At 53.0% G+C, this 23077-nt stretch overlaps 1 protein-coding gene across 2 annotated transcripts; it reads right to left on the bottom strand.

Annotated features, from left to right (window-relative positions):
* Positions 1-306: 306 nt before the first annotated feature.
* TEKT3 (tektin 3) lies at positions 307-22925 on the bottom strand. 2 transcript variants are annotated; one of them, XM_064151774.1, is made up of 8 exons: positions 22845-22925; positions 9741-10348; positions 7995-8078; positions 7697-7767; positions 6853-6996; positions 4933-5155; positions 2435-2589; positions 307-633 (listed from the first exon to the last, which is right to left on the bottom strand). In XM_064151774.1, the coding sequence occupies exons 2-8, from the start codon at positions 10317-10319 to the stop codon at positions 417-419; spliced, it is 1473 nt and encodes a 490-aa protein (XP_064007844.1). In that variant the 5' UTR covers positions 10320-10348; positions 22845-22925; the 3' UTR covers positions 307-416. The 2 variants fall into 2 exon arrangements, with proteins under 2 accessions (XP_064007844.1, XP_064007845.1); XM_064151775.1 differs by lacking the exon at positions 22845-22925 and adding an exon at positions 14728-14758.
* Between the last annotated feature and the right edge of the window lie 152 nt (positions 22926-23077).

Here is a 23077-nt window from a genome sequence, read left to right on the forward strand (position 1 = left end):
TGGAGGTGTTCAAGAAAGTGGGGCCACGGTTTAGTGGCCATGGCGCTGCTGGGTTGAAGGCTGGACTTGGAGGTCTTTTCCAGCTGAAACCATTCTATGTTCCTAAAATAGGACACTTTTTCTCCTACAATCCCAAGCTGACAGGGCAGGAAGGAATCCTCATGGATGGCTCTACTCCTGGCTGCACGCAGGGTATTTTCAGCTATCCCTTGGCACACCACGAATGAGCATGGAAAGAGGAAATCCAAAAGGGAAAGGGAAAAAAACCCCTATCGTGGTAGACCACATAACACACAAAGCCATCACTTCATTTCTGCTCAGGGTTCTCATCAGGAAGTGAAGCTCTCCTCACATCTTTGCAAAGCATCTCAGCCAAACTGGAAGGAGCTGCCAGCAGAGACACCACTGAGCCCAGCCTAAAGGTAGCCCAGCAGCCTTGCCGTGCTGGGGAAGGTCTTGCGCATCCCCATGCACTTCTCCTGGTCGATGAAGAGGGAGTTGGCCTTGATGGCCAGGTCGTGCTCCAGGACTGACTTGGAGTGCACCAGCATCTGCAGCGTGTCCTCAGCGTCTCTCAGCCGCTGCTGGAGGGTCTGGATTGTCTCGTCGATTTCAAGGACCTCGTTGACGAGGCTGGAAGGCAGCAAGAAATCCCTGTGAGCACTTCCAGCATGGGGGTGGTTTCTAGCAGGGCTCCTTGAGCACAGATTTTGGCCTGCTCAGAATAACTTGGACACAACATTTCTGGCAGGTGCATGGGAAAGCAGAAGGCAGAGTTCCACCAGACCTCAGCTTTACGGTGGGGTTTGCTCTGATGCTTTGGTGGCAAAGCACAGCCACATCTCCCAGAGCAGCTCATGCCACTAAGAAGAGGGACAAGCAGCTGTGGCTTCCTGTTCCTGTTTGGGTTTGTGGGTTTGTTAGTTGTTCCTCCTGTGCATTCCCTGTGCAGGGGTCCTCCCCTTACCCATGGGTGCACCCACAGCACAACAGGACAGCTGGGAGAGGCTCAAAGTGAATGTGAAACAGAGGGAGAGTGGAAACAAGAGCATGTGAGGTACTCAGCAGGCTCTGGGGCTGGGTTTACTTTGCTTTTAAAGGGCTTCACGGGAGCCATGCCCAGACGACTCTCAGGAGGAGGTGTGTGGCTTGGAGGGTGCTGCTGGGCACTTAGGACAGCCTCCTTCTCCAAAGCCCTTTGAGGTGCTGTCCCAAAGAGGCCACTAGGTTCCTGGAAGGATTTCCACTGTCTCCACGGGAGGGGAGGACAGCTCTGACTGCTTCTCCACGGAGTACACCCTTTTTGTGGCTACTCAAAAGGAAGGAGCTGACTGCTTTCAGCATCATGGAATCACAGAATTCATAGAGTTGGAAGGAAGCCTCAAAGGTCATCTTGTCCCACCCCCCTGAAGTCAGCAGGGACATCTCCAACTAAATCAAGTTGCTCAGGGGTCCACCAAGTTCAAGCTTGAATGTCTCCAAGAATGGGGCCTCAGCCACATCTCTGGACAACCTGTTCCAGTAGTTCACCATGAGCCTGTCAGAGAGTAAAAGGCTTAACCTTCAAAACTGAGCAGATCCAACTGCTGGGAAGCAAGCAGGAGAGAAGTTGAAGTTCACCCAGTTGGGACCACTCCAGCCCCTCGTGGGGTGGCATCAGGCTGTACCCAGCCATGGCATACAGCCCCCTCCCAGCAACCAAAGCCTGGCACACCTGCTCATTGCCTTTCACCATAGCAGTGCCCTCATGGAAGGACTATTTAGAAAAGAAGCCACAACTGATTTTGTCCCCCAGTGCCACAAGAAAAGTGTCCAGCAGGTCAAGGGAGGTTCTTCTCCCTCTCTACCCTGCCCTAGTGAGGCCACACCTGGAATACTGTGTCCAGTTTTGGCCTCCCCGGTTCAGGAGAGACAGTGACCTGCTGCAGGGAGCCCAGCAGAGAGCCACAAGGATCAATGGAGGAGTTGAACATCTCACATATGGAGAGAGACTGAGAGCCCTGGGGCTGTTTAGTCTGGAGAGGAGAAAACTAAGAGAAGATCTGATCAGAGTATAAAAATTTCTGAGGGGTGGGTGTCGAGTGGCTGGGACCAATCTCTTTTGGGTGGTCAGCAGCAATAAGACAAGGAGCAACAGCTACAAACTGGAACAGAGAAGGTTTCAGCTCAACATGAGGAGTAACTTCTATCCAGTGAGGGTGACAGAGCCCTGGAGCAGGCTGCCCAGAGAGGTTGTGGAGTCTCCTTCTCTGGAGGCTTTCAAAACCCACCTGGATTCATTCCTGTGTGAACTGCCCTAGGGGATCCTGCTTGGCAGGGGGGTTGGACTCAGTGATCTCTGGAGGTCCCTTCCAACCTTGAGTTTTGTGTGATTCTGTGATGCTCCCCAGGCGTGGGGCCCTTGCCAGTCCTGTGCTCTGTGCTCTGGCCTTACCGGAGCTGGGCAGGGTCGCGGCACAGCTCCACGTCTGGTCTCCGTGTGCGCTCATCCAGCCTGGTCTGAGCCACTTTCAGAGGAGGTCCTTTGTCCCTGATGGCTTTTCGGATGGCTTCTATGTTCATCTCCACCTGGAAGATTTCCTGCAGTGTCTGGTGAGAAAAGCAAACGCATGCAGCAGTTAGTAAGATGCTCTCAAAGTGACCACAGTGTCTCCCTTTTCTCCTGTCCACCTGCAGCTCAAAGAGCAGACCTTGGGCTCAGACCGTGGCCACTCTGCCACACGTAGTGAGGTGGGGGTTGGGCTCTTCTTCCTAGTCTCAGGTGATAGAAAGAGAGGAAATAGCCTGGAACTGTGCCAGGGGAGAGTTAGGTTAGACATGAGGACATTTTTTTTTGCTGCAGGAATGGTCAGGGATTGGCACAGGCTGGCCCAGGGAGGTGGTGGTGTCTCCATCCCTGGAGGTGCTCAAGAAATGTGTGGACATAGCACTTGGGGCCATGGTGGTGTTGGTTTGATGGTTGGACTGGATGATCTTGGAGGGATTTTCCAGCATTCTATAATTCTATATTGAGGTAGAGATCCAGCAGAGATTTCTCTTCATGGAAAGGCCTCTCTTTGCTGCTGCTGTTACATGGACTCATAGAAAAGTCTGAGTTGGAAGGGACCTTAAATATCCTCTACTTCTAACCCCCCCTGCCATGGGCAGGGACACCTTCCACTAGATCAGATTGCTCAGAGCCCCATCCAGCCTGCCTGTGACACTTCCAGGAATGGGGCATCTACCACCTCTCCTGGGCAACCTGTTCCAGTGCCTCACCACCTTCACAGTGAAGAACTCCATCCCAAGATCTGATCCAAATCTCCCCTCTTTCACTTCCAAACCCTTACCCCTCATCCTATCACTACACTTCCTGATAAAGGAGAAGGATTTGGAGCAGTGATGTGTCTGTTGCATCACCAGCCTCTCAAAATCACTGCTTGCAGGAACTGATCATCCATCAACGGCCACTATTAGAGGGAAAGTTTTTAATGGATCTCATTTAAGGATGTTGGCAGCAGCTCACAGGGCTGCAAGCCCAGGCCCTGTTCACATAATCAATACTGTGTTGAGCACAAGAAACTTTCCAGGAGACCCACCAGACCCAGCCAGGTGCCCATCACTAATGTCTACTTCCTCTGCTTGGCAGAGCAAACACACAGATACCCTGCAGCTGAGTGCTGAGACTGAAAGCAGATCCTCACAGGAGAAGTGAACCAGTGGACATCTCAGCAGGCAGTTCAGCAGAGATTCAACAAAGACCTTCTGCCAGGAATACAGCATTCCTGAAACAACTCCCAGGAGACCACAGAATCATTGAATGCTTAGGTTGGAAGGGACCTCAAAGGATGATTGGGGGACTTGAGCATCTTCTCTGTGGAGAGAGACTGAGAGTCCTGGGGCTGTTCAGTCTGGGGAAGAGAAGGCTGAGAACAGATCTGATCAATGTACACAAATATCTGAGGGGTGGGTGTCAAGTGGCTGGGGCCAATCTCTTTTGGGTGGTCAGCAGCAGTAAGACAAGGAGTAAGATAAACTGGAACAGAGGAGATTTCACCTCAATGTGAGGAGAAACTTCTTTAGAGTGAGGGTGACAGAGGCCTGGAACAGACTTCCCGGAGAGGTTGTGGAGTCTCCTTCTCTGGAGGCTTTCAAAACCTGCCTGGATGCATTCCTGTGTGAACTACCCTAAGGGATCCTGCTTGGCAGGGGGGGGGGTGGTCTTGATGATATTTGGTGGTTCATTCCAACATTTAAAGTTCTGTTACTCTGTTACTCTGTGACCTCTGTGGAGATCCCTACATCCTCAGTCTGGAGAAGAGAAGGCTGAGAAAGGGTCTTACTAATGTCTATAAAATATCTGAGGGGTGGGTGTCAAGAGGAAGGGGCCAGGCTCTTCTCAGTGACACCCTGTAATAGGACAAGCAATGATGGATACAAGCTACAGCCCAGAAAGTTCCACCACAGCATTTCAAAGCCTGCCTGGATGTGTTCCTGTGCGAACTACCCTGGGTGATCATGCCTTGGCAGGGGGGCTGGACTCAGTGATTTCTGTGGAGGTCCCTTCTAGCCTGTGAAGTTCTGTGATTCTGTGTCACCCTGAAAGAGAGGGGTGAGAATCATAGAATCATAGAACCAACCAGGTTGGAAGAGACCTCCAAGATCATCCAGTCCAACCTAGCACCCAGCCCTAGCCAGTCAACCAGACCATGGCACTAGGTGCCTCATCCAGGCTTTTCTTGAACACCCCCAGGGACAGCAACTCCATCACCTCCCTGGGCAGCCCATTCCAATGCCAATCACTCTCTCTGCCAACAACTTCCTCATCACATCCAGCCTATACTTCCCCTGGCACAACTTGAGACTGTGTCCCCTTGTTCTGTTGCTGGTTGCCTGGCAGAAGAGCCCAACCCCACCTGGCTACAACCTCCCTTCAGGTAGGGTTGAGGCTACCTTGGCCAGGTGGGTCTGAATCTTGCTCTTGGCGTCAGCCGTCTCGGCGATGCGGTTGGCGAAGGCAACGTTGCCGGCGTTGAACTGCCGCCACATCTGGTTGGCAGTCACCACCAGCAGGTTCTCCACACTGTCCCGCAGCTTGGCCGAGGCCGCCCGCTCGCTCTGCGACAGCAGGATGTTGTCATCTGTGAACTTGGCCCACGACTCTGGCACTGAGATCCTGGAGGGGGGATAAAAGGAGAGCCACCCCCCCCATAAACCCATGCTGCTGAAGCTGGCCATGGCTGAGTGTGGACCTTGCCAGGCAGCAGAGCAAAGACCAAATCTATGCTCTCCGTTTGTGCATGTGGGAGTGACAGATCTGGGCTCTCTTTGTTCAACAGCACTTCTCAAATGATGGCTTGCTCAAAGAGGGGAGGTTTCAACTGGATGTTAGGAAGAAGTTCTTTCCAGTGAGGGTGGTGAGACACTGGCACAGGTTGCCCAGGGAGGTTGTGGATCACAGCGTCACAGAATGTGATGTCCTTTGCCACTTTGGGCACATCCCTGTAAGTGCTGGGTCAGCTCACCATTCACTGACTGCAGAATCTAAGGTGACTTCACAGAATCACAGCATGGCAGGGGTTGGAAGGGAGCTCTGGAGATCATCCAGTCCAATCCCTCTGCTAAAGCAGAGCACCCACAGCAGCTTGCACAGCGTCGTAATAGCCAGGTGAGGTTGGGAATCTCTCCACAACCTCTCTGGGCAGCCTGCTCCAGGACTCCAGTACCCTCACAACAAGGAGATTTCTCCTCCTGTTCAGATGGAACCTCCTGGGTTTCAGTTTGTGCCCATTGCCCCTTGTCCTGGCACTGGGCATATGGACAAAAGATTGGTCCCATCCTCCTGGCACACACCCTCTGAGTATTGATAAGCTTACTCTTCTCCAGGCTAAAAAGCCTGGAGTCCCTCAGCCTTTCTTCTCAAGTGAGATGTTCCACTCCCCTGACCGTTTCTGTAGACCTTTGCTGTCCCCTCTCAAGTAGTTCCCTGTCCTTCTTGAACTGGATGGCCCAACCTGGACCCAGTACTCTAGCTGTGGCCTCACCAGGGCAGACTAGACCTGGAGGAGAACCTTCTTCAACTTGCTTGCCACACTCCTCCTGACACCCAAAAGCAGCTGAAGTCTCCCAGGACCATGCTCTCATTTCCTTCTCTTCTGTGCCATGTCAGTTCCCTGCCAGGCCCTCATGCAGGGTTGAGCCCCCTGGACTTTATGTCCACGAAGAGCACTCAGGCAAGCCCTGACACATCATTCACAAGCTCAACGAGCTGTGCAGAAGTGCTGGACTGAAGTCATTCCCAGACTGACCTCTGAACCCTGATGTAATGTTTAATGAGGTGGGACTTGCTTTCACCCACTGGAGAAGAGAAGAATCTAGGGAGACCTCAGAGCAGCCTTGCACTGCCTGAAAAGGGCCTAAAGAAAGCTGGGGAGGGGCTTTTTACAAGGGCTTGTAGTGAGAGGATGAAGGGACAATGATTTGAAAGCAGAGCAGAGTAGATGTAGATGGGCCACTGGGCAGAAGTTCTTTACCACAAAGGTGGTGAGACACTGAAACAGGTTGCCCAGGGGGGTGATGGAGGCCCCATCCCTAAAGACAGTCAAGGTCAGGCTTGAAGAGGCTCTGAGCAGCCTGATGTCATTAAAGATGTGCCTGCTTATTGCAGGGAGAGTTGCAGTAGACAGCCCTGAAAGGTCCCTTCCAAGCTAACATGGTCCCTTTACGATGAGAAACAGCCCCTCCAAGGCAGGTGTCTCCAGGTGGGATGGGTGTGCCACACAGGGACAGATACCTTTGCAGTGGGCTGGAGACAACCAGCTCCCTGCCAGGGAGAGGCACCATGCACCCTGGGCTGTGCCAGGGGACACTCACGTGGCATCGACCCGCTCCACCCCCCGGTAGTAGGCGATGCCATCGGAGGTGTTCCTCAGGTGGTGGCACTTGTCATCGATGCGGTGAGCCCTCTGCTTGTTGGCCAGGTCCCTCTCCAGCTCCTGCTGGGCTGCCCTGTTGGACCTTCAACACACAAAGAGCAGCCATCAGTGGGGATGTGTGGCTGGTTTGCTTTCCTCCCCATCCTGCCTCACAGGCTCACAGGATGTTAGAGGTTGGAAGGGACGCAAAGAGATCATCCAGTCCAACCCCCCTGCCAGAGCAGGACCATACAATCTAGCTCAGGGCACACAGGAACACATCCAGACAGGCCTTGAAATTCTTCAGAGAAGGAAACTCTACAACCTCTCTGGGCAGCCTGTGCCAGGGCTCTGGGAGCCTTACAGTCAAGAAGTTCCCCCTTGTGTTCAGCTGGAACCTCCTGTGCTGCAGCTTCCATCCATTGCTCCTTGTCCTATCCCAGGGAGCAAGTGAGCAGAGCCTGTCCCCCCCTCTGATGCCCAGCCCTCAGATAGTTATAAACATTGCTTAAATCCCCTCTCAGTCTTCTCTTCTCCAGACTAAATAGCCCCAGGTTCCTCAGCCTCTCCTCATCAGGCAGTGCTCCAGTCCCCTAAGCATCCTTACGGCCCTCCCTTGGACTCTCTCCAGCAGATCCCTCTCCCTCTCCCTGCCTCCCCTGTGTGCTCCCAGGAGCATCACTGCCCTCTTCCTGTGGAGCCCCCATGGGTTTTGGGCCTGCAGGGTGTGAGTAGAGGCAGGGCTCTGCTGAGGGTTCACATTGCAGCTGCAGCTGCAGCAGGATTAAGGAGCTCCTCCTTACGCCAGCTGGGCTTTCACCCTCTCCAGGAACTGCTGCATCCTCTCCTGGCAGGACTTGATGACATCGACTTCCTGGGCAAAAGCAAAGCATGACCCATCAGGATGCTGGGCAAAAGCAAAGCATGACCCATCAGGTGTGGGCATGCTGCTGCAGGGGGAATGCTCTCCCTGGCCCAGCAAGTTTGGGAGGTCAGAACAGTTTAGCACCTCAGCAGCACTAGAAAACAGGGCTGCAGAACCTGCTGAGGGAAGTTGAGGTAAAAATAACTTCAAGTCATGACCTATGTTGGCAAACTTACTGTCAAGAGCTCTTTCTCCACATCATCATGGACTAGATCAATGCCCATCCTCTTCTCCCGGTGGAGCAAACACTCCTGAGCAACCTGTTGGAGCAGGACAGAGTTAGGTTGGACATCAGGAGGAAGTTCTGCACAGTGAGGGTGATGAAATACTGGAACAGGTTGCCCAGGGCTGTGGTTGAGGTCTCACCCCTGGAAACATTCAAGGTCAGACTTGCTGTGGCCCTGGGCAGCCTGATCTAGCTGGAGGTGTCCCTGCTGGCTGCAGGGAGGTTGGACAAGATGACCTTTAAGGTCAACCCTTTGGTCAACCCTTCCAACCTGATGCAATCTCTGACAGGCCATCAGTGCTGGCCACAGGGGCAGGGTTGCTTTCGTGGTCCCCATGGCAAGCAACCTAAGAAAAGGAATTAGAGGTGGGTTCAGAGATAACAGGAGAGGGTCCAAAAAAGCAGCCAGGGCAGCTGGTTTAGCTGACAGCAAGCAGCTGAGCTGCAGCATCAGCATTCAGTCAACAGGAGGGAGCACACGTGGCCATGGTTGCCACCACAGCTGAAAGCAGGGCCTTCTGTCAGGCTTGCTGCTGACCTCACCAGAGCCCCAGAACAAGACATGGGCTTTTGTCTCCCAAACCAGGGGTTTGGTTATATCACTGCTAAAAATATTTGGTTAAGCAAATAGTGTTCTGATGTGCTCAGCGTGTGCTGAGAGGGGCTGCAGCAGATGGGAAGAGCTTTGTTTATTGCCAGCTTAACTAATGGGCCCTCAGTAAAAACTTTCTAGATGTTACAAAGCTGCAATGAAACTTAATGAGACATTTGACTGGCTGCAGATGTTTTGGCAGTAGGCTCCAGCTTGCAGCCTGCTGGACATGGTAGGAAACTGGACATGGAGCATAGGAATAGATGGTTACAAGCTCTTCAGGAAAGAAAGGCAGAGGAGAAGTGTGGGGAGGTCTTGCCCTCCACTTAAAGGACCACCTGGAATCCATTGAGCTCTGCTTTGGGACAGATGAGAAGAGGTGACAGAGAACTTCTGGGTGAAGGTTAAAGGGAAAGGGTCCAGAGGAGAGCCAGCTGGAGCAGCTTCCCTATGGGGACGGGTGACAGAGTTGGGGCTGGAAGTGACTTCGAAAGATCATCTGATCCAGCCCCCCTGCCAGAGCAGGATCACCCAGAGCAGATCACACAGGAATGCATCCAGGTGGGTTGTGAATATCTCCAGAGAGGGAGGCTCCACAACCCACCCAGGCAGCCTGTTCCAGTGTTCTGTCACCCTCACAGGGAAAAATTTCTTCCTCAGGTTCACATGGAACCTCCTACGCCTCAACTTCCACCCATTGTCCCTTGTTCTGCCCCTGGGCATCACCCAGCAGAGCCTGGCTCCAGCCTCCTGCCACTCACCCCTTGCATATTTATAAACATTGATGAGGTCACCACTTAGTGTCCTCCTCTCCAAGCTAAAGAACCTCAGCTCCCTCAGGCTCTCCTCATAAGGAAGATGTTCAACTTCCTTAATCATCTTTGTGGCTCTGTGCTGGACTCTCAAGCAGCTCCCTGTGCTTCTTGAGCTGAGGAGCCTTGAAATGGTAGAGTTTAAGCTCTTTGGGGCATCAGAGGGTGCCAAGCAAGCTTACTACTCTGGACTTCAAGAGAGCAGACTTCATCCTTTTCAGGGATCTACTTGGCAGAGTGTCATGGGATAAAGCCCTGGGGGGAAGAGGGGCCAAAGGAAGCTGGTCAGCACCTGGAGAGGAGCCTCTGTCTCGGCCAAGGCTCTCTCTAGTCGTTTCTTCATGCCCGTGAGCGCATTGGTCTCCCCAATCATCTCATCCAGCTCATGGAGGAGCTCTGACTTCCAAAAGTCTATGTCATTGACACGCACTCCCAGGTTTTTGGTGCTTTCCCCTTGGGTTTTGGTTGTCTGCTGGTGTTTGTCCTGAATCATGCGGGTGGTGTCCACCCTCAGCCGCTCCGCGTTGCGCCGGGAAGTCTCCGACTCTTTGTAGTTGGTCAGGTTGGACCTGTACCAATCGTCAGGGGTGTAGCGAGTGAAGAGGGTGGTTCTGTTGGAAATGTAAGGGAGACTCTGGCTGGGGGTTAACCCCTGGCAGCTTTTGGACAGGGGAGCCAAAGTTGGGTTGATGGCAGCTGCTTTATAGTAGGCATTGGGGATCCAGGGCAGGCTGGCGCTCTGGGGCAGAGGGTAGTAAGGAATACGGTTCTTGTAGCTGGAAGCCATCGTGCTGATGGCAGGCAGGAACCTGCTGGGTGTAGACCTTGGATGGGCAAAGGTAGCTGCTAAGGGAGAGCCAATCAGCTCCATTCTTGAATGCTGCTACGCAGGGAAGGAACCTGTGGGAAGGAGACAGAAGAAGACAACCTTGCTCAGTAAGTTCCTGCCTTACTTCTTTTACCAGGGCTTGTAGTAATAGGATGAGAGGGAATGGGTTGAAGCTGGAAAAGAGGAGATTGAGACTGGAGATTAGGAAGAAAGTCCTGACAGTGAGGGTGATGAGACACTGGAACAGGTTGCCCCAGGGAGGTTGAGGATGCTCCCTCCCTGGAGGTGTTCAAGGCCAGGTGGGATGAGGCCTTGAGCAACCTGGACTAGTGGGAGTCCCTGCCTCTGGCAGGGGGTGTTGGAACTGGACGCTCCTGAAGGTCCCTTCCAATCTAAACCACTCTGCGATTCTTAGAGCAACAGACGCAACTTACAGCCCAGTGACGCACACAGCACCCACACATGGACACTCTGGAGAGCAAATCCCTTCTGACAGCATCCCCAGCACTTGTATATACAAGGATTTGACTTTGTCTATCTAGCTTCAGATCTTGAAATGCAGAGAGAAACAAGTCCTGGCTGTGCCTTAAATCTGTCAATCCAGCTCGCAATTCTCCGCTGTTCATTTGTTTCTTTTGGCTGAGCTGTCTGCTGATCTTAGAGTAGTCCAGATGTCATTTTCTCTTTAAAAGTTCCATTACCAGCCCAAATAACTTTGGACACACAGCTGCTACCAGCCCACCACAATCTGTGGGTGAAGGGCTCCATCCTCACCACCTCTGTCTTCACTAGGATTAAAGGCTCGAATGAGGAGTCTACAGGTGAGCTTTGCAGGACTCCAGCCAAACTGGGAAGCGCACACACACACACCCCCCACATCAACCTAAAAGGAACCACAAAACAGCTATCCCTCGACGTGCAGAGAAAGAAAAAGGTCCATGGCTGACCCACAGAGACTTTTCAGAGCAGCTCATAAACACCAGCCTTGCAGCAACCCTCAGAGGAATGGCCACACAGAAAGAGTTCACAGAACTATGGAATGGTCTGGGTTGGAAGGGACCTCCTGGAGATGGAGTCCAACCCCCCCCCCCCATATAACTGCTTACAGCACTGTGGGTGCTGTTGCTCTTTTCAGGTTGAGGTTATCAGTTAATCATTGTCAGAAATATAATGCTGAGAGACACCAAATGCACCTAATGCATCGAATCACAGAATCCCAGGCTGGTTGAGAGGAGCTTCAGAGCTCATCCAGTCCAACCCCACTGCGGTCAGTAGGGACATCTGCAACTAGAGCAGGTTGCTCACAGCCACAAACAACCTGACCTGCAATCATAGAAACATTCAGGCTGGAAATAAAACCCCTCAGGATCACCAAGTCCAGCCCACAGCCCTACTCTGCAAGGTTCACCCTAAACCATGTCCCCAGGCACCACATGCAGACAACTTTTATACACCTCCAGGGTTGGTGACTCCACCACCTCCCTGAGCAGCACATTCCAAAGTGCTCTTGCTGGGAAAAATAATCTAGTCTAAAGCTCCCCAGCCTCAGCTTGAGGCTATTCCCTCTTGTTCTATCACTGGTTACCTGTGAGAAGAGACCAGCATCAGCCTCTCTACAATGTTCTTTCAAGTAGCTGTAGACAGCAATGAGGTCTGCCCTCAGCCTCCACTTTTTCACACTCACCGTCCCCAGCTCCTTCAGTCATTCCTCAGATTTATCCTCCAGGCCCTTCCCCAGCTTCGTTGCCCTCCTCTGCACTGGCTCCAGCACCTCAATATCCCTCTTGCAGTGAGGTGCCCAGAACTGAACACAACACTCGAGGTGTGGCCTCACCAGAGCTGAGCAGAAAGGGACAATCACCTCCCTGCTCCTGCTGGAAATTGGTTCCAGCCATAAGGCATACCCCACCTTTCTGGCCAGCTTAGGCCAGGCTCTCACCACCCTCAGGGGCAAACATTTCTTCCTTCTCTCCAGTCTGAATCTCCCTCTTTTAGTCCCAAACCATCCTCCCTTGTCCTGTCACAACAGGCCCTGCTAGAAAGATTCTCTCTCCAATTTAGAGAGAAGGATCCTCCAGTTCAGAGAAAATCTGAGGGCAAACAGTCAGCAGGGTACATTGTGCTTGGTATGAAGGTTTTGTGTCACAGGTGCCACCCCCTGACAGAATCAGTCCCTCTGGCTGTTGGCACCAGCTGCCATGTTGCAGGGATATGTCCCTTTCCCTACCACCACCCTGCCCCCACTGCTTCCAGCCTGGTCCAAAGCTCCAGTGAAAGATGAGGACACTGGTGTGCTACCATCAGACCCCAGATGGGAGAGGGGTTTAACATCCAGCCCATGCTAAATCCTGTTTGTCACAGCATGAAAACATCTCTTTTAAAATTAGATGTTTGCATGAAATAAACTCACTCTGTCCCAGAACAGCATCACCCACAGAAGCCATGACACAACCAGAGGTTTAGCTGCTCCTCCTGGGCTACCCTGAGCTCTTTGCATTGCTGGGTGAGCTGAGGGAGCTTATTTTGGTCATAAAACCCTTGGGAAGGAAACTTTCTTTCGTTTTAGTCCCCTCTGCCACAAAGGTGTCTCTCTCTGCTCAAGGGCAGGACCAAGGAGTCCTGATTTCCTATTGGAAAGCTTGAAGGTGCTAGAGGGAAGGCACAGAGACAGGCAAGCTCTGCCCATGAGCTGCTGTTGCTGGGCACTGGTGCTAACCCTCTTCATGCCAGGTGCTGCAGGCCATGGGCTCTTCCGCCCAGAATAAACTTCTCTGTGGCTCACAGGATCATAGAATCAGAGAATCACAGAATACAACTAGTTTGGAAGAGACCTCCAAGCTCAGCCAGTCCAACCTAGCACCCAGCCCTGGCCAATCAACCAGACCATGGCACTAAGTGCCTCATCCACTCTTATCTTGAACACCTCCGGGGATGGTGACTCCACCATCTCCCTGGGCAGCCCATTCCAATGCCAATCACTCTCTCGGTGAAGAACTTCCTCCTAACATCCAGCCTAGACCTCCCCTGGCACAACTGAGACTGTGTCCCCTTGTTCTGTTGCTGCTTGCCTGGCAGAAGAGCCCAACCCCACCTGGCTACAGCCTCCCTTCATGTAGCTGTAGAGAGCAGTGAGGTCTGCCCTGAGCCTCCTCTTCTCCAGGCTGTCAGAGGTTGGAAGGACCCAAAGAGATCATTGAGTCCAACCCCCCTGCCAGAGCAGGACCATACAATCTAGCTTAGGTCACACAGGAACACATCCAGGCAGGCCTTGAAAGCCTCCAGAGAAGGAGACTCCACAACCTCTCTGGGAAGCCAAATAGGGATGACAGTGACCTGGAGCAGGCTGCCCACAAAGTCTGTGCAGCCTCCTCCTGTGTGGAGATTCCAAACCCACTTGGCTATAGCAATTGTGGGCAAGCTGCTGTGGGTGCCTCTGCTGTAGACTGGATGATCTCCAGAGATCCAACCCTCACCATGCTGAGACTTTTGGAGCAGTGGGTGTCAGACCAAGCAATGAGCAAACAGCACACCTCATTACACCACAGCTTTCCTGCCCTCTAGCCATGGGGAGATCATAAAATCATTTTGGCAGGAGACCTTCAAGATCATCCAACCAAAATAATCTCAAGAGACTTTTCCCATCACTGATTCCATGATTTGGTCACTCTGATGGTCAGTGCCTCAAAATGCAGCTATGCAATAAAGGAGCAGCCAATGTAGGAGGGAACCAGATCCTTTAGTTAGGATAAATGAGAGAAAATTAGGGATGAGTCAGAGGGAGAAGTGCTCAGCCTGCAGCTGGGAAATTGCTGGGCTCTGGGGAGTGTTTTTGCCAGCCTTGCTCAGTTCTGGCCGTGCTGGCATGAGCTGCCCCAGTACCTGAGTGGGGAGCAGCAGGGTCTGCCCCTAGGACCCAGCCTGGCCCAGGAAGCTGTGGGACAGGCAGCAGGCAGCTCACAGCCGCAGATGTAGCCAGGAAGCTTTCGCAAACACCACTCCTCCTCCGAGCCAGTTTGGCAGAACCGAGGACAAAATGTCCATGCTCGGCTCCAACAAAAACCTCCCTCTGTGCTGGTTCCCACAAACCAGCCCCTTCAGCCCTTTTGTCCCTGCTAGAGGACAAAACAAGACCTGAGAAACAGCACTGAGAGGGTGGGAGACAGCTTCCCTGGCTCCCACCCCCACAGATAAATTATTCCCTTTGAGAAAGGGAGGAAAACCCCTTGGGAATAGACCAGGGTGAGTTTTCCCTCTGCTTCCAGATGAAATAAGTGCCCCCCATGTCCCCCTTGGGATAAGCCATCCCAGGGTGTCACTTTCTGCCCCTCCCCAATCACACCTCACCAGCCCCCCAGCAGCCAGTTTGGGTCCTTTTGGGTGGTGTAAGAGATACTGGGAGGGAAATACCTGGGGTCTAGGTCCTGTCCTCCCAGTGAAAGCACACACTCACCAGTAGCTGCTGGGCACTGGGTGAGCTCCAGGGGGCTGAGGTGCACTCACTGCTGTGCTGCGGTGCTCAGCAGTAGCACTGCCAGGCACTGTGGCATCCCTGGTGCCTGTTGCCATGGGCACTGGGTGCTCAGTGACCAGGTTCTATCTGGGCAACTCGCTGCTGCTGCTATGGCAACAATGCTCTGGATGGGCAACACAAAGCTGCTACTGGGCAAGCACATGTCCTCACATGGCATCTTGTTTTCTGCTCTGGACAACCTCCTGCTCTTGCTGGGCAACTTTGGGCAGCGCCATAGCAATTGTTGAGCATCTTTCATGTGATTTGGTTTTAGGTAGTCCTGCAAAGAGCAGAGAGTTGGCCCAGATTATCCTTATGGATTCCTGCCAGCTTGAGATATTCAATGATCCTATGAACTCAGTGGGCAGCTCAGTGCCACCCCTGGGCAACCTGATCCCCTGCACAACTCCTGGTGCCATCAATGGACAACCAAATGCAACCCTTTGGCATCCAAGTGACACCCCCGGGCAACCAAGTGCCATCAGCAGGCAGTCCAGTACTGCCCTTGGGCAGCCGAGTGCCACCCATAGGCATAGCCCTGAGGAGAGGGACTTGGGGGTGCTGGTGGGCAAGAAGCTCAATATGAGCTGTAAGTGAGCTCTTGCAGCCCAGAGACCAACCAGAGCCTGGGCTGCAGCAGAAGTGTGGGCAGCAGGGCAAGGGAAGTGATCCTCCCACTCTGCTCTGCACTGGTGAGACCCCACCTGGAGTACAGCATCCAGTTCTGGAGCCCCTGGGACAAGAGGGACATGGAGGTGCTGGAAGGTGTCCAGAGAAGGGCAATGAGGATGAGCAGAGGGCTGGAGCTGCTCTGCTGTGAGGAGAGACTGAGGGAGCTGGGGCTGTTCAGCCTGGAGAGGAGAAGGCTCCCAGGTGACCTTATTGTGGCCTTTCATATCTTAAGTGGGCTACAAGAAAGCTGAGGAGGGACTTTTTAGGATGTCAGGGAGTGATAGGAGTGGGGGGAATGGAACAAAGCTGGAAATGGGCAGATTCAGACTGGATGTTAGGAAGAAGTTCCTCACCATAAGGGTGGTGAGACCATAGAATGGGTTGCCCAAGGAGGTGGTGGAAGCCTCATCCCTGGAGGTGTTTAAGGCCAGGCTGGATGAGGCTCTGGACAGCCTGATCTAGAGTGAGGTGTCCCTGCCCATGGCAGGGGTTGGAACTGGGTGATCCTTGTGTTCCCTCCCAACCCTGACTGATTCTGTGATTCTAAAGCAGTGCTCCAGAGGGGCAAACCAATGCTCTCACCAGACAATCCAGTGCCAATACTGGTCCTCCTGGGCAGAGACCTCACTGAGGTGGATGAGTGCTCCAGGGTGAGTGCTGGCAGCCCAGGTGAGTAGATGTGTGGTGTCCCCAGGAGCACCACCACAGCACAGCACCAGCTCATCATACTCCAGCCACCCAGGGACACCAGCAGTGCGTCCTGGGAGAGGAACTACAGCTCCCAGTTACTTCAGGCTTTAGCCTGAGGAAAGGCACTGAAACAGGAGGGTCTTGTGGCACTGAAACAGGAGGGTCTTGTAGCCACGGTTAGCTCCAGAGAACCCAAGAGGGTTTCTCTCCAAGCTTTAAACCACCCAACACACCTATGAGCACCTCTCCCGCTTCATCCAGAGATGCTTTCGTTTCCCTCGCTTCACCGAGCTGTGTGCCGTGTGGCTGCCTCAGCGATGCTCAGGCTGCTGCATCTGGCTCCTCGAAGCCTTTTTCAGTTCCCTCTCATCATCCCAGCTCTGGCAGCTGTGGGCTGAGTCTGTCCCAGGATGTTTTACAGCTCCTGGTGAGCACAGTGCAGCCTGTCCCACTGCTGCTGCTCTCTGTGCACACAGGCACGGAGCTGGCCCTCGGGAGGAGGCCAGGCCAAGGATCTGCCACAAAGAATAACTCAGGCTTCTCCCGTGTACACAAAGCTCAGCACACTTTGATTTCACTTTAAACACACAGCTTGCTTTAGGAGAATCAACTTGAACATGCCAAAATCTGCTGCTCTGCCGAGCCCCTGCCTGCACTGCTGGGGCCAGCTCTGGAGTCCTCAGCACAGTACAGACAGGGACCTGTTGGAGCAGGGCCAGAGGAGCCCTCTTCTGCGAGGCCAGGCAGAGAGAGTTGGGCTTGTACAGCCTGGAGAAGAGAAGGCTCCAGGGAGACCTTCTGGTGGCCTTGCAGTGCTTCAAGAGGCTGAGCAGAAAGCTGGGGACTGACTTTTGAGCAGAGTCTGTTGTGCCAGGTCAAGGGAGGGTGGCTTGAACCAAAAGAGGGAGATTGTGTCAGGAGAGAAGGGAGAAATGTTTGACCCTGAGGATGGGGAGAGCCTGTCCCAGGTTGGCCAGAGAGGTGGGAGCTGCCCCATGGCTGGCACCATTGCAGGGCAGGTTGGTTAGGGCTGTGAGCAACCTGCTGTAGCTGCAGATGTCCCTGCTGATGACAGGGGGTTGGACTGGATGACATTTAAAGGCTCTTCCAACCTGAACCATTCTGTGATGCTATGACACAAAAAGCTCAGCACACAAGTTTCTCTCCTCCAGCTAGAACAGGTAGATTTCAATTCAAGCAAGGCAGCCTCTGCCCCTCAGCAGGACACACACCCTCAGGACAGCTTTCTGGTCCTTCACAGAATCCCAGCATGGCAGGGGTTGGAAGGGAGCCCTGGAGATCATCCAGTCCAGTCCCCCTGCTAAAGCAGGGCACCCACAGCAGCTTGCACAGGGTCATAATAGCCAGGTGAGGTTGGGAATCTCTCCAGACAAGGAGACTCCACAGCCTCTCTGGGCAGCCTGCTCCAGGCCTTCAGCACCCTCACAACAAAGAATTTTCTCCTCGTGTTCAGATGAAACCTCCTGGATTTCAGTTTGTGCCCACTGCCCCTTGTCCTGTCCCTGGGCACCACTGACAGGAGTCTGGCCCCAGCCTCTTGATCCTCACCCTGAAGATATTTGTTAACATTGATCAGATCCCCTTACAGCCTCCTCTTCTCTTTGCACACTCCCAGCCCCCAACCAGAGGGATTCTCACTCCCTGCCCTGCCCAGAGCTAATTTTGTTCAGATGAATCACTGCACTACAAGGGACACCACTAATTGTTGTAGGCAACCACAGGGCTTTTGAAGCATTTGCTACATGAAGCAATGAGAGTTAGGTAATATTGCAGATGGCCTCTGGCAGCTCTGCCAAGCACCAAGTCCAGGGAAGCACTCACAAGCCGCAGAGGGACAGCACCCACAAGCCACAGAGGTACAGCAGGAGACATTCTCCCTAGTCCCAGGTGATAGAAGGAGAGGAAATGGACTGAAATTGTGCCAGGGGAGGCTGGAGATTTCTTTGCTGCCAGAGTGGTCAGGGATTGGAAGAGGCTGCCCAGGGAGGTGGTGGAGTCACTATGCCTGGAGGTGTTGAAGAAATGTGTAGATGTGGTGCTTCAGGACATGGTTTAGTGGCCATGGTAGTTGGATTGCAGTTGGACTTGATGGCCCTGAGGGTCTTTTCCAACCTTAGTGATTGTATAGTTCTATGAAATGTGTGGATGTGGCAGTCAGGGACATGGCTTAATGGCCATGGTGGTGTTGGGTTGGTGGACTCGGATCTTAGTGGTCTTGTACTATCTAAACCATGATTTGATGATATCAAAGTGGATGGAGCTTTGGACTCTGCAGCAGTTCTTCAAGTGAAGGGCTGATGATGCACCTAAAGGCTACACAGAAGAGGAGAACTGACCTGGGTAAAGCAGACAAATTCACAGGCTAAGGACCCTGAAGCAAGAAGGCATCAGCTGCACACAGGAAGTCATCCCCAAGTCCCTCTGCTCAGGCTCCCACAGACTATTCCCATCCTCTCCACTCATTCAAGTGGCTTCCTTCATCATGACTGCAGCTCCAGCAGCAGCAAATCCACTGCAGTTGCTTCTTCTCCCAGTTCTCTTGGGACAGTTTTGATGGACACTTAGAACACAGCTTGTCCCCCAACCCCAACCACTTTAGCTCAGAACCAGACCAGAAAACCAAGGTGAAAACAGGAGGGTTGTGCTTGAGCAGAGAGGCCAATTCTCAGCACATCAGCCCAGGTTTGCTGCTGAGCTGCTAAACTGGAATCTCAAGGGATACTTTTAGATACCTAAGGACAAAATCTACTGCCAAAAGCTGTCAGTCTTTCTGTTGCAGCTCCACATTCTCACTGTCTATTAATAAAGCTGGAGCATGAGCAGCTCCTTCTGGAAACTCCCAGCTGCAGGTCTTTTATAGCATCCGTCGCGAGTCTAAACAGGCTCACAGATTGCACTGGCTGGGGAGGGACCCTCAAAGGTCATCCTGGCCAACCCCCCTCAGCCAGCAGGGACACATTCAACTGGAGCAGGTTGCTCAGGGCCACGTCAAACCTGACCTTGAATGTCTCCAGGGATGGGGCCTCAACTACATCCCCGGGCAGCCTGTTCCAGAGTCTCCCCACCCTCGCTGTGCAGAGCTTCCTCCTGATGTCCAACCTGAATCTGCTCTGCTCCAATTTCAAACCACTGCCTCTCATCCTATCCCCACCCCCACAGGCCTTTCTGAACAGCCCCTCCCCAGCCTGCCCACAGGTCCCCCTCAGATGTTGAAATGCTGCTCTATGGTCTCCCTGGAGCCTTCTCTTTTCCAGGCTGAACAAGTCCATCTCTCTCAGCCTGTCCCCATAGGAGAGCTTCTCCAGCCCTCTGATCAACTCCAGCTCTCTCAGCCTGTCCCCATAGCAGAGGTTCTCCAGCCCTCTGATCAACTCCAGCTCTCTCAGCCTGTCCCCATAACAGAGGTTCTCCAGCCCTCTGAGCATCTTTATGTCCTCCTCAGGACCCTCTCCAGCAGGTTCACATCTCTCTTGTGTTAGGGGTCCCATAACTGGACCCAGCCCTCCAGGTGTGGCCTCCCCAGGCCAGAGTCCCCAGAATATTCCTGCCCCTCCTATAACACTGCACCTGTGCGAAAGGTCTGTTCAACAGCAGAAGCACTCCCAAAAATCACATTAATTCATGGACAAGTGCAAAGAAATGGAATTCTTTGTGGTGCATCCTGTGCTGTCCTGCTGAGGGCCAAGATGCTCACAGGCAGTGCCTCCTCCCCTCTGGCCCAGGGCTACTTGAGGGATTCAAGCAGGCTTCAGGATTTTATCTATTTATGGATCCAAGGTGGTTGGCTCTCAGGAGCAAGCTGCAAGTGCAGCTGAGCCATAGCCACAGGCATGGTCCTGCAGCAGGCTCCATCTGGCCAGGAAGCACATGAGACTTGCCAGGTTTTTACTGGGTTTCCTGTGTTCTGCTGAAAACTGTGAGCTGGCCATAAAACCCGGAGGGCCAAGGACTCTGGAGATCAGGCCTGGGCTGGTGTGTGGAAAAAGATGGTGATGGTCATCACTGAGCCCCTTGCTGCCACACCAGAGCCTGGACACTGTACCTGGACAAGAGGAAGAGGAGGCTGGGCAGGTTGACAAGGAGAAGGAATCAGCTTTGGCCATGGGCAGACACTGGAGGTGATCTGGGGCTCTCCCTTCTTCTGTCAACAGCACCTTGAAGAGCTTTTGTCCTCTTCCCACAGCTGGGAAGTGTTTGTGCTGGCTCCTCCACAGCCCCATGTAGAACCTGCAAGTGTCACCATGCTGCTGGCTGGACATCTTAGAAATCCCAGCTCCCCACTGTGCTGCAGGCACCTCTCTGTGCTCTGCAGGTGGACAGCTGAGCCCCAGCCGACCAAACATCCACAGAAAAATAAAGAGCAGTGCCAAGTTCCAGCACTCATCTCTAGCCTGCAGGAAGACATTCAACTGCATTGCTCAAAGCCCCTAGGAAAAGGCTGGAGTGAAACCAGTGAGCCCCCCATTGTGTGGAGAGGAGGAGGCCATCTCATGCTGCCGTATCTCTGTCCTCCCACAAAGCTGCCCTGGAGCTCAGGATGCTCAGCAGCTACTTGTGACTTGTAGTGGAAACCCACTTGCCCCAGGCTGACCCTGACACCTTGAACAGGAGTCACCTCACTTAAGGTTAGATGTTGCAGTCAACCTAATTTCCCCTTAGAGCCAGCAGGAAGAAACAACCCTCTCCAGAGGCCATGATCTGAACTGTCTTAGATGGGATTTGTAAGGATTAGGCAAAGGCTGTAGTGAAAGGAGCAGTTCTTCTGTGACCCAGAAGAGATGCCCAACACAACAGACAACCTTGGATATCAAATTGACCCACAGCAGATGAACCTGGACTTGCTCAAAAGCACCCTTAGTGCTTCAGCAAGACCAGACCTGCTGAGAAAAAATAGATGCTCAGAGGGCTGGAGCAACTCTCCTACATAGACAGGCTGGGAGAGTTGGGGCTGTTCAGCCTGGAGAAGAGAAGGCTCCAGGGAGACCTTAGAGCTGCACTTCAATATCTGAAGGGGACCTCTAGGCAGGCTGGGGAGGGACTGTTCAGAAAGGCCTGTGGGGATAGGATGAGAGGCAATGGATTGAAAGTGGAGCAGGGCAGAGTTAGGTTGGACACCAGGAGGAAGTTCTGCACAGTGAGGGTGGGGGAATGCTGGAAGTGGTTGCCCAGGGATGTAGTTGAGGCCCCAACCCTGGAGATATTGAAGGAGAAACTTGCTGTGGTCCTTAGCAACCTGCTCTGGTAAGGTGTCCCTGCTGCCTGCAGGGGGGTTGGATGAGATGTTCTGTGAGGGTGCCTTAGAGCCTGATACTATCTGTGAAAACCTGCCCCTGAAGCTTTGGGTTTCAAAGATGACAAGCAAGGAAAACTGCCTCTAGGCTAAGGAGATCTCCCACCTCCAACCACGAGGCTCCTAAACAAAGAGAGAAACCAATAAAGAGATCAAAAAGTAGACTCAGTCTACCCAGAGCAGCGTTTGATTGAGCTTTCCAAACAATAAACGTGGCATGAATAAATCATCACAAATCCCTCCTTGAGCTCTCCTGATGAGTTACAACCAGCAAACCACAGCTGCTCAGAGCAGGCTGCTCTGCACAGCCACGAGGTTAAGGCACAGAGCATTCCTCTACTCACACAGCAACCATGACCTCAGAAGATTTACTGGTGGTGTTCTCAGCACTGCCCCAAGAAACTGTGGGGAAAAAGATCACAGTGAATGTGGGGAGAGTTTCCCTGCAGCCACTTCAATGCACCAGAGGGTTGTGGGGGAGGTCTGGATTTGCTCTCTCATGAAGTCATGAGAGATCCTAACCCCAGTTAGGGTTGGAAGGGACCCTCAAAGGGCATCTTCTGAAATCCCCCTGCAAGCAGGGACATGCCCAATTAGATCAGGCTGCTCAGAACCTTGAATGTCTACAGGAATGGAGTCTCCACCACCTCCCAGGGCAACCTGTTCTTGTGCTTCACCACCCTCATAGTGAAGATCTTCTTCCTAGTGTTCACTCTTCACTTCAGGAAACCCAAGGCTGCCAGGATGGTGTGCTGTAAAGTGCAGCCAACAAGCAAAGGCCTTGCTCACACCTTAATACTCACAGAACCTCAGTGTGTGAGGCTTGAAAGGGACCTGTGGAGCTCATCCAGTCCAATCCCTCTGCTAAAGCAGGGGGACCCACAGCAGCTTGCCCAGGACTGCATCCAGGAGGGGTTTGGAGTCTCACCCGGGAAGAAGACAATCAACTACACAAGCAATGAGGTGCACAAGTAAGTAGGAGACAGTCCAAAGGACACCTGCTGATTCCCAGTCACAGAAAAAGTCTAGACATTGGCATGAAAGAAAAGCTAGGCACATGCTAGAGCAGAGGCACAGAGCATCACACCACATTTCCAGCTCCTTGGAACATGTCAGGAGGCTGGACTGGACTTCTGTTCTTCTGAGCAAGTTCACACAAGGTTGCATTGTGGGGGTCACCTCCTTGGCTCACAGAAAACACCTCCTCCTCAGCTACCTTTAGCTTATATGCCCCATCTTGCTGTAGCCTTTCATGTAGGAGTGGTGAATCAACCACCCCAAGGGTTGACTTATTTCTGAGAAGCCCAAGCAAAACTTGTTCAGAGCTGCCAGCACTGTGCAGAGGGAGAAAGAAGGGAAATGACAGCAGTTTGTCTGTGCTCACCTGGAAATGTCCCAGCCATGAAAGCTTTTAGCCAGGTGCTGTTCATGGACACCACCACCAGCCCTGTTGTCTCGTCACGAGTTAGGTACAAAAGTGAGCCCCAAGATGAGGGAGGTGATTCTGCCTCTCCACTCTGCTCTTATTAGACCTTGCCTGCAACAACACATCCAGTTCTGGGGATATGGAACTGTTGGAGAGGGTCCAGAGGAGGCCACAGACGTGATCAGAGGACT

The sequence above is a fragment of the Pogoniulus pusillus genome, chromosome 11 (genome assembly GCF_015220805.1).
Source record: "Pogoniulus pusillus isolate bPogPus1 chromosome 11, bPogPus1.pri, whole genome shotgun sequence".
NCBI lineage: Eukaryota > Metazoa > Chordata > Aves > Piciformes > Lybiidae > Pogoniulus > Pogoniulus pusillus.